This window comes from Leptopilina heterotoma, unplaced genomic scaffold, assembly GCF_015476425.1.
Source record: "Leptopilina heterotoma isolate Lh14 unplaced genomic scaffold, ASM1547642v1 Lhet_33, whole genome shotgun sequence".
NCBI lineage: Eukaryota > Metazoa > Arthropoda > Insecta > Hymenoptera > Figitidae > Leptopilina > Leptopilina heterotoma.
The window spans coordinates 130,689-144,063 of NW_025111022.1; the positions used below are offsets into that span (position 1 = coordinate 130,689).

The window sequence follows — 13,375 nt, forward strand, 5'->3', positions numbered from 1 at the left end:
AACTTGGACTAATAGTACTCTCTAAATTTGAATTAGTAATTTTTTACTAATGAAATAGTGCGGATTCGTTTACCATTCGAATTAGTAGCAGTTTTGACTAATCTTTAGTAATTTTTTACTAATTGCTAGTAGAAAACTACTAATTCATTAGTAAGCGGTTTACTAATTTTAAATAGTAAAACATACGTTCTACTAATTGAATTAGCAATTTTCTACTAGCAATTAGTAAAAAAACTACTAAAGATTAGTAAAGACTGTTACTAATTCAAATTGGTAAACAAATCCGCACTAATTCAAATTTAGAGAGTAAAAATATTTACTAAGTTTAATTAGTGACTGAATTTTTGCTTTTGAATTAGTTAATTTTACTAAAAAATTTAGTAGAAATTACTATTTGTAATTAATGTTAATAGTAACAATTATTATGTGACTGACATTTTGATTTTTAATTAGTAAATTTTACTAATAAATTCGTGGAAAAATTACTATTTATTAGTAAAATTTACTAATTGCTGACTGACATTTTGCTTTTGAATTAGTAAATTTTACTACTAAATAGTAATTTCTACTAATTTATCAGTAGAATTTACTAATTCAAAAGCAAAAAGTAGTTAATAATTCATATTAATAAACATTTTTACTAATTCGAATTTAGAAACTAATTATTCACTAGCAATTAGTTAATTTCCAATAATAATTTGCTAATTTCTACTAATAATTTATGATATGTTATCTAATCTATGATTAGTTATCTAATCTGCTAATGATTAGTTATTTTATACGAATAATTAGTAACTTGTACTACTAATTAATTGTTTTCTGTACTAAAAATTAGTTAATTTCAACTAATATTTAGTTATACGTTACATTTGAATTAGTAAAAACGTTTACTAATTTTAATTACTGACTGACTGTTTGCTCTTAAATTAGTAAATTTGACAAATAGATTAATAGAAATTACTATTTATTATAGTAAAGTTTATTTATTTTTGAATTTTATTTTTATTAATTTCTACTCATTAATTAGTAAAATTTACTAATTCCAAAGCAAAAAGTCAGTCACCAATTCGAATTAGTAAACATTTTTACTAATTCAAATTTAAAGAGTAATAATTGGCAGAAATCAAGTCATTATTAGTAGAAATTACTTATTTATTAGCAGAAATTGGCAAATTTATTTGAAATTAACTAATTGCTAATAAATAATTACTCTCTAAATTGGAATGAGTAAAAATTTTTACTAATTTGAATTAGTGACCGACATTTTGCTTTTAAATTAGTAAATTTTGCCAAGAAAATTGGTAGAAATTCCTATTTATTAGTTGAATTTACGAATTCCAAAGCAAAAATTCAGTAAGTCATTTTAATTAGTTAACATTTTTGGTAAATCAAATTGAGAGTAACTAATTATTAATAAAGTAAGTAATTTTTATTAGATTTGTAAATTTTACTAATAATGCAGTAGAAATTACTATTTATTTGTAAAATTTACCAATCTAAAGCATAAACTAATAAAAATTACTATTTCAAATTTTATTGAAGATTTTTAGTATTTCAAGTTTAGAGAGTAATTATTTACTAGCAATTAGTTGAGTTCTAATAATAATATATGCTAATTTCTTATAATAATTAGATAATTAGTTAATAGATTTCTGGTAATGATTAGTTATTTATTTAAATTTAAATTAATAAAATTGTTTACTAATCGTAATTAGTGACTAATTTTTGCTTTTGAATTAGCAAAATTTACTATAATAAATTAGTAGAAAGTATACCATTTATTAGTAAAATCTACTAATTTAAAAGCAAAAATTCAGTCACAAAGTTAAATTAGTAAACATTTTTACTAATTCAATTTTAGAGAGTTATTATTCACTTGCAATTATAGTTAATTTCCAATAATAATTAGTTAACTTCTACTAGTAATTGGTTACTTTATTACTAATAATTATTTTTTATACAAGTAATTAGTTACTTTTGTAATAATAATAATTACTTGTTTTCTGTTCTAAAAATTAATTACTTCCTACTGATAATTAGTTACTCTCTAAATATTAATTAGTAAAAATGTTTACTAATTTGAATTTTTGGACTGACTTTAGTGAGTGAAATTTACTAATTTAAAAGCTTTTGCTTTTAAATTATATAGTAAATTTCACTAATAAATTAGTATAGAAATTACTGTTTCGTAGTAAAATGTGCTGAGTAGAAAAGGAAGTTTTTAGACAGACGCGAATGAAGGTAAATAAATAATTTCTTTCCTTTCTGTCTGTCAATTCAATTGTCTGACTAGAAAGTCCTTTTCTACTTATATTTGCCTTGTTTTCATCAATTTTCGAATTCACTTGTCTTGCTAAAATGGCATCTTCTACTTATATATTTAAATCTAACTATTTATAGTTTTTATGTAAAATTAATTACTCTTGAAAATTAAAACTATATTTTAAGCTAAAATTTTGTTAGCACTTCTTTTTTTTTAATTATTTGCTGAGTAAGCCAGAAAGAAATTTGCCTGACCAAAAACACTATCTTCCACTTAGTTTCCTAACTACATCCCCTTTTGTCTGACTTGGATTTTCTTTCTCTACTTACATTCGATTCATTTTAGTTTGTCAAGTGTAAATTCGTGTTTTTCTTTTTTGCAAAAATTCTTGCTAAAAATTTATTCTCTATTATAATAATATTACCAATAATAATATTTTTAATTTAGGCCCTGAATATATTTTTTACTCCCAAGCTAAATGAAAAAAGTAAAATTAGCGATATTTTCATCTCTAGAATGTTCAAAAAATAGTTCGATGGTAAATTCAGGGACATCTTTGTTTTGTTGTTTAAATTATCAATAGACAAAATTTTGTCTGATCAAAAACAGATTTTTCCACTTAATTTTGTAATTGCGTTCCTCTTCATTTTTTGTTTCTATTATATTAAACTATTTTAACTTGTATTGTATATTTGTATTTATCATTTCTTTCTTTTCTACCCATCATCTCATTTGTCTGACAATAGATACCTTTCTCTACTTACCTAACTTTATAATTGCATCTCACTTTTACTTTTCGTTGACATTCAACTTTTATTTTTAATTATATATTTATCATTTTTTTCCTATTTATCAAATTAGTTGTCTGGCCAGAAATTTCTTTCTCTACTTCATTGTATTTTATTTCAGTTTGTCAAGGTTAAATTCGATTTTGCCTTGCTAAAAATTTCATTTCTCACTAATTCATCAATAAGTTATATCTTTAAAATAGATTTTTGTTTGTCTGACTAAAAATTATCTTTTCTACTTTTTATCATTCTATTCTTTATTTATTGGTTTATAGAACATTTGTTTATATATCAAATCGCTTCTCTTTTTTAATTTTTTTCCTCTTCTATATTTCAATTTATTTGGCTTGTTAAAAATTGCTTTCTCTACTTATTTATATTTAATTTCTCAAATACTGTCTGACTAAAAATTGTTTTTTCTACTAACATTTAGCCACAGGTCAGGGAAATCAGGAAAAAGTCAGGGATTTTCATTAAAAGTACTGGGAAAAATTAAATCTTTAGAATTTATACTGAATTTTTGTGTTTTTGTTTGTCTCATATAAACTATGAAATTACCACGAATTCTAAAAAAAACTTAAATTTTTTCTATTTCTGACAATAATTTATTTTAAAATTTAAATAACTTAGTTTTATTGAAGAACTGCCATAAAGTTATTACTTATAAATCATTTAATGAAGTATTTTTTTGAAAAACTTTAATTTCAATTCTGTTGAAATTAGATTCAATTTTAAAAATTTTAGCGCAATTATTTGAAAGAATTTAACTATCTTAATAAAAACATTTTCTAGAAATTCAATTAATTTCAAAAATTCTTTATAAATTCTCGTCAACATTTTAATTATCTTTATACATAGCAAAATTCTTCGCAGAAATTCAGTTATTTTTAAAAATAACAAAATTTTAAACATGATTCAATTATTTTCAAACATTTCATAAACTTCTTCGCAGAAATTCAATTATTTTATAAACTTTTCATAATTTTCTTTGCCGATATTCAATCATTATATTGAAAAATGTAATACAATTCTTGGCAAGAAATCAATTATCATTATAAATAACAAAATTCTTCGCACAAATTAAATTATTTTCAAAACTTTCAAATAAAGTTCTTGAAAAAAATGCAATTATCTTTTTATAAATAACACACTGAAAAAAAAAACTAGTAGATTTGACTACTTTTTAACTACTCTACGTAATTCAATAGGTCCTCAACTGAATTCAAATAGTTGTACTAACTGTCATAAAAGCAGTTAAGACAACTAAGAATGTAGTTGGTTGAATGTGATTTAGTAGTTTATTTGACTAACTTTAAAGTAATTATAACAACTAAGATTTTGGTAGTAGATTTTACTACTTAAAGTAATTCGATAGGCTTTAACGACATTTTTGTTGTAGAATTAACTATTATTTTGTTTTTAAATCTACTACTTTAAGTAGTAGGTTTTACTACCTAAAGTAATTCGATAGGCTTTAACGACATTTTTGTTGTAGAATTAACTATTATTTTGTTTTTAAATCTACTACTTTAAGTAGTAGGTTTTACTACCTAAAGTAATTCGATAGGCTTTAACGACATTTCTGTTGTAGAATTAACTATTAAAAGTAGTTAATGATCTGTTTTATAAAGTAAAAATTAACATCTTTTTGTTTTTGTCAGCAACTACTTAAAAGTAGTAGAATTATTTATTATTATTTATTAATTATTATTATTACTGAAATTCATTTTTCATCTCCTCTAGCATTCCTATTGGTCACATATACTTTATAATTTTCAACACTTATGTACATAATGGAGAAAAATCCTCAAACGCCGGGGATTGAACGCACGACCCTAACATTCGCAAACCGATAACCTAACCACCTAACCACGCTCGCACGCTACGATGGTCTGCATGAAACCTGATGACATTCTTGACATAGATCAACCGACAACTGTAGTTCATTTTACAATGTAATGTAGTAGTATTTACTACTTTTACTAGTTCTTTTTATCTTCTTTAAATTCTTATTTCTGAACTTTGCTTTATTTAAAAATGCTGTTCAATCCTTTCTAATTACTTTAAGTAGTACAATCTACTACTCAATGTAGTAAAACTTAAGTTCAAAAAGTTAAAATTATCTATTATTTTCTCACCAAAACTACTGCATTGTGTAGTAGATTTTGCTACTTAGAGTGGTTCGATAGGCTTCAACAATATTATTCATTTATTTTTATTACTCTAATGTTGAAGTCAAATCAACTACTATAACTACATAAAAGTTGTAAAGTCTATTACACGAAAAAGGTTTGACTAATAAAAAAATTAGTTCCCTCTACTACTTCACGATAGTCAGTTGTGCAAGTCACGTGTTGTTTCAAATTCAACCGTATAAATTCTTTAATTCAACAATTTGGTGTTAACTATATTAAAGTAGTAAAATTTACTAGTTAAGAAAGTGTTACGTTACTTACAAAAGTAGTCCCTTTTACTACTTTCTATTTATTACTATAAAATTGTTAAATTTACTACTTATGAAATGTTGAGTAAACTATTATCTTAGTTGTTCTTACTTCAGCACTGTAGTCAATTCTACAACTTACCTGTTGTTAAAATTTAACTACATATATTAGTAGAATCAACTACTATTTATCAACTACATAAAAATAGTTAAATTAACTACGCAAACCGGGTTAGACTAACTAAAAAAGTAGTTGTTTTTACTACTTTTCACTTAACTACCCAAAGGTAGTTGAATTTGTCAGCCTAATTTTTTTCAGTGCAAAATTCTTCATAAGAATTCAATTATTTTCATAGAGAACAAAATTCATAGTATAGGAATTAAATTATTTAAATAATTTTCATAAAATTCTTCACAATATTAAAAGCATTATAGTGTGAATTTTTAGAAATAATTGAATTTTGAAAAGGTTGCAAATTAAAATGTTTGGAATATTTGATTTTTTCATACTTTTAACTAAAAATGCTGTAGATTTAATTTTTTTCTGAAAAAGTTTAATTTCAATTCTGTTGAAATTAGTTTCAATTTTAAAAATTTTAACGCAATTATTTGAAAGAATTGAACTATCTTAATAAACATTAAAATTCTTTCCATAAATTCAATTATTTTCAAAAATTCTTTAAAAATTCTCGTAAACAATTTAATTGTCTTTATACATAGCAAAATTCTTCGCTAAAATTCAATTATATTCAGGAATTTTTATAATATTCATGTCAAAATTTTAATTATTTTCAAAAAATTTCTTAATTCAATGATTTTCAATATTCTACAATTTTAATAAAATTTCTCAAAAAAATTCAATTATTAATAAAAATTTTATTAAAATTCGTCGAAAGAATTCAATTATTTAAACATTTGTTGATAAAATTCTATAAAAGAATTAAATTTTAAGAAACATTCATTCATTTACTCAATAAATTATTTACATTTGTATTTAAAATAATTGAATTATCGTGAAATTTTCTATTAAAAATTAATTTCATATAAAGTTTTAGAGTTCAATTTGGAGAAGTTATTAATAATTGCAATTTTTATAAATAATTGAATTTTGTAAAGGTTTCAAATTAAAATCTTTAAAAATTTGAATTTTTCATGCTTTTAATTAAAAATTCTATGGAACTAATTTTTTTCAAAAAGCTTAGTCGCAATTTTTTAAAATTATTTCAAGTTTTTATTTTCTAATGTATATTTAATTGAAGAATTTGCGAATAATCGAAATTTCACGTAAAACTGAATTGTAAACAAATAAATTGGAAAATTCTCAAAAGAACTTTATCGTAAATTATTAGAATTTTATTTTAAAATTTTAGAAAATAATAATTGAATTGAAAGGATGAAAATAATTTTTAACAAGTTACAGTAACAATTTTTTTTATATTATAATATAAAATAATGATTTTATCACTTAGTCAGCTTTAATTATTATAAAACATGAAGAAATGGATCACTTCGAGTCGAAGACTCGGAGTGATCCATTTCTTCATGTTTTATAATAATTCTATTCATATTCTTTCTAGTTATTGAATTTTAAAAGGTTTAAATTTGAAATTTTTGAAATATTTTTTCCTATAGGAAAATAATAATGATTAAAAAAGAAGTTAAGTTATTGATGTTTTCGAATAATTTTACAATTTAAGAAATTCGTAAATAAGTGCGATAGAATATTTTTTTGAGTACCTAATCATTTTTAAAGTGAATCAGAATATTTTTTATTGTCAGGGAAAGAGTGAAAATCAGTCAGAAAAAAGTCTGGAAATCAGGGAAAAGAAAATTACATTTTTGTGATCAAAATCTATTTTTTTGTCTGACCAAAAACTATTTGTCTACTTTAATATTTATGGTTTTTTTTTGTTCTACAATATTTATTTTGTTTTTCAGTCCTAATTAGTTTGTGTGTAATTAATATGATTTTATTTTTATAATTATTGTATTATTATAATAATTATTATTATTATCATTATTGTTATTATTATTATTATTATTGTTATTATTATTTTATTTTATTATTATTTTATTATTATTCAATTTGAGTGTCAGTCACTGTAGGCATATATTTTGTTCTCCTTTCAATCGTTTTTTATATAAATAAACGGACCATTATTTAAACGTAATCGGCAGATTGAAATCTAGTTTCGTTTTAGAATAAGACACGTGAACTTGTGACTCTGTTTGGCTTTGGTCTCGAGAAATGCAATGTTCAAGGAAATCGATAGGGTGGTTGAATGCACTATTATATTATTTTTCTTCATCATGGTACAAAGTTATTCATATCGATTCGCTTATAGTGCGACGTTATACGTTTCCTTCGAGACTTTCGTGTCTTCCGGAATTGCGATTTCCGGTTCTCTTATTTATATACACAATTTATTACGTATGCGTGCGATGTCCACAAATTTTTAACTTTTAAATTAACGTTACTTCTTTCCTTCTTCTTCTTCATCTTCTTCTAACAGTACTCTTATATACTTTAATTTTCTTATAATAATTATTATATAAACTACTCTCTAAATTTGAATTAGTAAAAATGTTTACTAATTTTGAATTAATAACCAACTGTTTGCTTTTGAATTATAGTAAATTTTACTAATAAAGTTATTTTTTACTAATTATTGATAAAGCAAAAAGTCATTCAAGATTTTACTATCACAGTTTTTCTGCAGATATCAAATTAAGACAAAAAACGAATAAAAACTTTTTTTCAAATTTTGAAATGCGAAGAACATTATAAAAAATAAATTGTTTATAAAAAATTTATTAAATAATTATTAAAAAATAAACTTTTAAAAAATTATCTACTTTCTGAACGAAAGTATAATTTATGCCCTTTATATTCTCGTTTGGTTTATTTAAACCAGTTTAATCATTTAGAAGAAATAAAATTTTCGTTAAAATAAAAGTTGCAAAAAAAAAATTCATTTTGCAATAACTTTTATAAAAAATTCTTTTTTCTCTTCTACATTACTGACTGATGGTTATAGCTATGTTGGTGAAGTTTACAACGTTTTTAATCAACGATTTAAAAGGAATAATATTTTTTTAAACAAATTTTAATTCATTTTTCTATAGAAAATATTTTGGTTAGTCTTTTGAATAATAATTTACAAAAAGAAATATTTGTAAACAAAAAATTTTATTCATTTTGGTAAAAAAATAATTTTTTCCTTTCAATCGTTGATCATAAACGTTGCAAACTTCACCGACGTTATAGCTACTATTAGTCGGCAACTTAGCTGCATTCGGTATTACCCACTTTTTAAGTAGAGTATTATCAACAAAATCAGTAAAGTAGAACACCAACCGAAAAGGATAATCCTATGAAGAATGTACTTAGTTCAAAGGATTTTAAAAAATATTGTCCATTTACGGAAGAAAATAAATTTCCGGAAGTGATTTACGGAAAAATTCCAGAAAAAGGATCAACTTCCAGAAGCACCTTCTGGGAAAAAATTAACTTCCAAAAGAATCAATTTTCGGAAATTTTACGGAAACCACTTACGGAAAGTTTTTGAAAGTCTCTTCCGGTAATTTTCCGGAAATCCTTCCACATGGGAATTGATAGTAAAAATAACTTTTTGCTTAGTTTACTAATTTTTTTTTTCCTTATAAATTCTTCCTTCTCAATATTTTTGTTATTAATTATTTCGACGTTTATCGTCGACGCTAAATATTAATTTTGATACTTTTGTTTTTAACGTTAATAAATAAAAAAAAACAATTAAATATTATTTTGAATATTACCTTATTTTATAATTGTAGGAATTTCCATTGATTTCAGTTATTTAATCAGTTGATGTTTTTTTTATTTGAATAGTACGATTATTTCTTTATAATTTCTTTATTTCCATTTATTTCCACAAAGTTTTCCTTGTTGAAAAAAGTATATAATCTCTTCACTTGTTATTTAATATTTTAGTACATTTGACGCACTCGTCGGATTACTTTCGTTTTGTTCTGGAAATGTTAAATAACTAAATATTAATTTATTGTAATAATTTATAAAAAAACGAAATTTTTCAATTGAAGTATTAAAAATTGTGCGTGTATTTTTACTTTTGAGACTGAAAATTAAAATGGGAAAAATTGTATTTAATTTTTTGTGTATTCTTGTTTTATTTTGTAATTTTTATGCTGCGATTGCGCACGAAAATTTAAATGTCAAAATAAATGACCTCGGTCGAATTAAAGGCTCTCTTAAAACAACGAGATTGGGTAAAAAAATTTTTTCCTTCCGCGGTGTGAGATATGCTGAACCACCGACTGGAAAACTTCGCTTTCAGGTGAGAGATTTAAATTAAATTACTTTCTTAAAATTAATAGAATTATTATCTAAAACAATTACCCAATTTATACCTTATTTAATATTTTTAAATTAATTTACAGTAATTTTTTAAATTACTAATTATATTTTCAAATTAATTTTTCAAATTAATTTAGTAATTAATATCTTTCTAACTTAATATACAGTGAGAAAAAATTTGTTTTACAAAAATATGTAGCCAACTAAAAAAATATGTTTGAATCAAACGTAATTTTTATTGAATCAAACTTTTGATGTATTCAATCCAAATTATTATATTTAAAAATAATTTTTGGTTGATTAAAAAAAAAGTTTGGACATGGATTTTGAAGCTTAAGAACTAAACTTGCAGTATCAGTTTGAGATTTGGAAAAAAATATTTAATTCTGATTTTAGGGGGTAAAAAGTAAAAAAGTGTCTTTTTCACCCCACTCTACTCTAATTTATACTTAATTTTGGTTTTTTGTTATTATTTTTTTTTTATATAAAGCCACCTGTGCCTGTAAAACCATGGAATGATGTCTTCGACGCCTCTAAAGAGGGTCCAGCATGCCCTCAGTTTAATTATACAATTATGTCGGAGGACTGTCTTCGACTAAATGTATACACAACCAAGGTAATTATATGCAGAAAAATCAAGAAATTTTTAATTTAAAATTAAATTTAAATTTTTATTTTTTATTGTTAGCTTTTATGAATTTTCAATATTTTAATATTTTTACACTGTTCTAAAAATTAAAAAAAATTGATGATAAAAATTGTTTAGATATTTTCCTACTATTTTTTATAGTAGAACTTCTTTTCAAATTTTTATTTTTATTTTCTAATTTTTATAATGTTTTTAGCTACCAACTGAAAATGACAAAGTGAAAAGACCAGTTATTGTTTTTATTCATCCAGGAGGATTTTTCTCTTATTCTGGTCAAAGCGACCAATTTGGACCCGAATATTTGCTAGATCGAGATGTTGTCTTGGTTACCATTAATTATCGAATTGGCTCATTAGGTACTGAAAAAAAAGTGATTTCTTTTTTATTCCGTTAATTAGGACAAGTACGAAAAGTACTGAATGGAAATTTTGAAAAAGGATGAAAATAAATTTATAGTAATTTTATTGATTCGGAATATTTTAGTAACTTCTACTTTAACACCTGATTGAAATAATTTGTATTTTAATTAATTGTAATCAAATTAACTCCTTATTCAATTAATTTGTATTTTAAATAAAGTGTAATTTAATTGACATAATTTATTTCGCTGAAAATTGACATAATTTAGATAATTTGTAATTTAATTAGTAATTTACTTGACTCAATTTAAATAATTTGTAATTTATTTATTTTTTTAATGAAAGGAATAATGTTTCTTTAATAATATTAGGATTTTTGAGTGCCGATCATCCGAGATTGCTCGGAAATATGGGACTTAAGGATCAAGTGACTGCACTTCGTTGGATTAAAAAGAATATTAATGTCTTTGGTGGAGATCCAAATTCGGTGACAATTACCGGATACAGTGCAGGATCATGGAGTGTAACAATGCATTTGGTGTCACCAATGTCCCGAGGATTGTTTCACAGAGCAATTTCAATGAGCGGTGCTGTCACTTATCAAAAATTATTGGGCACCAATCAAAAAGACATGGCCATCAAGCAAGCGGAATATTTCAATTGTTCCACAAATTCAGTTGATGAAATTGTCGATTGTCTGCAAACGATACCAGCTCAAGATATTGCAGATTCAATGCCCACATTATTTTTCGTACGTTTTAATAATTAATTAATAATAATTAACTAATAATAATTAATTAAGTAATTAATAATAATAATTATTAATAATAATTCATTAATTTTAATAATTAATTTTGTATTCAAACGTTTTGGTTTTTATATTATCCGATACAGCACCGAAGAAAATTTATGTTTCACCCTATAAACATTTATTAGAATGGGACATTTAAATCTTTACAAAATTTTCATTAAAATGTGGAAGTAAACACTTCGAAGTTCGGAAGTAAATCTTTGATATTTTTTTAGGAAAGTTTCGATGCTGTAGGGGATGTTTTTTTAAAAATGTTTTTAGTTCTTTTTGTCTTAACTTTTTTATTTCAGTGTTTACTATTATTTAATATTTTTCAACGGATTTTCCTTTTCAGGAATGGTACGGAGATCCGGTTCTGAAATGGACCCCGGTTGTAGAACCGGAAGTAAATGGCGTTGAAAGATTTCTTACAGAGGAACCAGTGAATTCTATAAGGGAAGGAAGAGTTGCCCCAGTTCCCGTTATTGGGGGTGTTGATAAAGATGAATTCGCAGGAGTAATTGTGTGTAAGTAAACACAAAAAACAAAAAAATGTTTTTTCTATTTTGTTTCCTATTTTCGATTGTATATTTTCATTCCAGTTCCAATTGAATTTGCCCGAGCAGGAAATTCGACTTTTCTGGATCAATGGAATTCCGATTGGAATCACATTGCTCCGATTAGTTTTCAATTCGAGAGAAATACATCAAGGACTCAATGCATTAGTGATGAATTTAAAAGATTTTATATTAATAATCACGTGACTTTGGACAATATTGGAGGAATAGGAGAAGTAAACTTTTTGCCAAATTTTATTTCAATTGGCAAATAATTTTTATGTGTTTTATTATTCAAAGATTGAAAGTTTATTCTGATTTTCTAAATTTCTTTATATTTTAGCTTTATTCCGATGCTCTCATCATATTTTCCGAGCATCGATTCATTAATTTATTATCCGCGTCGTCGAGACATCCGGTTTATTATTATCATTTCACCTATCAAGGAAGATACAGTCATGTTGTATGGAACGACACTAAAAAACCCTTTGGTAATGCTAATGATTTTTAAAATTTATTTATTCTACTAATTTTATTAATTTTATTTCATATTCTACTTTTTTATGCTTTATTTGTTTCATTTCAGGTGTTTCACATCATGATGAATTAATGTACATATTTTATATGTCGAAATTTCCAAAATTCGTCGAAGGCGATCCAGAAATATTGATGGTGGAAAAGATGACGGCGATTTTTGAAAATTTTGCCAAAACTGGTGAACCAATTCCCAAGGACAATTCATTATTTGAGAATGTGTCTTGGAAAAAATTCACACCACAGCAAAAACGTTATTTAGAAATTAATAATAGTTCTATGATTATGAAAAATGGAGTCATCTATCCTGAAAGAATGAAATTGTGGGACAGACTATTTCCATTGCCACCGAGTCGTAAACATTCTCACAACCGCAAGCATTGAATGATAATATAAAAAAAATTTGTATTTTCAAAAATAAATAATGTTTGCTTAATTGTATTTTATTTCTCCGTAAATTTCCACTGACATTAAATATTTAATTATATTAAATATTAATATTAAATATTTCTTACATATTCAAATTAAAAAGCTATTTTTATTTCATTCTATTGTAATTCATTATCGAAGAGGAAAAGATTTTTGAATTGAAAATTAAGGAAACATTCCGCTTATGAATTAAAAAAAGTTGATTT

The 13,375-nt window shown here is 24.0% G+C and overlaps 1 protein-coding gene across 1 annotated transcript; it reads left to right on the forward strand.

Moving 5' to 3' along the window:
• Positions 1-9,461: 9,461 nt before the first annotated feature.
• LOC122505021 (esterase E4-like) lies at positions 9,462-13,181 on the forward strand. Its single transcript, XM_043616429.1, has 8 exons — positions 9,462-9,831; positions 10,342-10,467; positions 10,697-10,856; positions 11,231-11,610; positions 12,005-12,176; positions 12,252-12,442; positions 12,550-12,697; positions 12,793-13,181. Exons 1-8 carry the CDS (start codon positions 9,625-9,627, stop codon positions 13,122-13,124), a joined length of 1,716 nt encoding a protein of 571 aa, XP_043472364.1. The 5' UTR covers positions 9,462-9,624; the 3' UTR covers positions 13,125-13,181.
• The last annotated feature ends 194 nt before the right edge of the window (positions 13,182-13,375 follow it).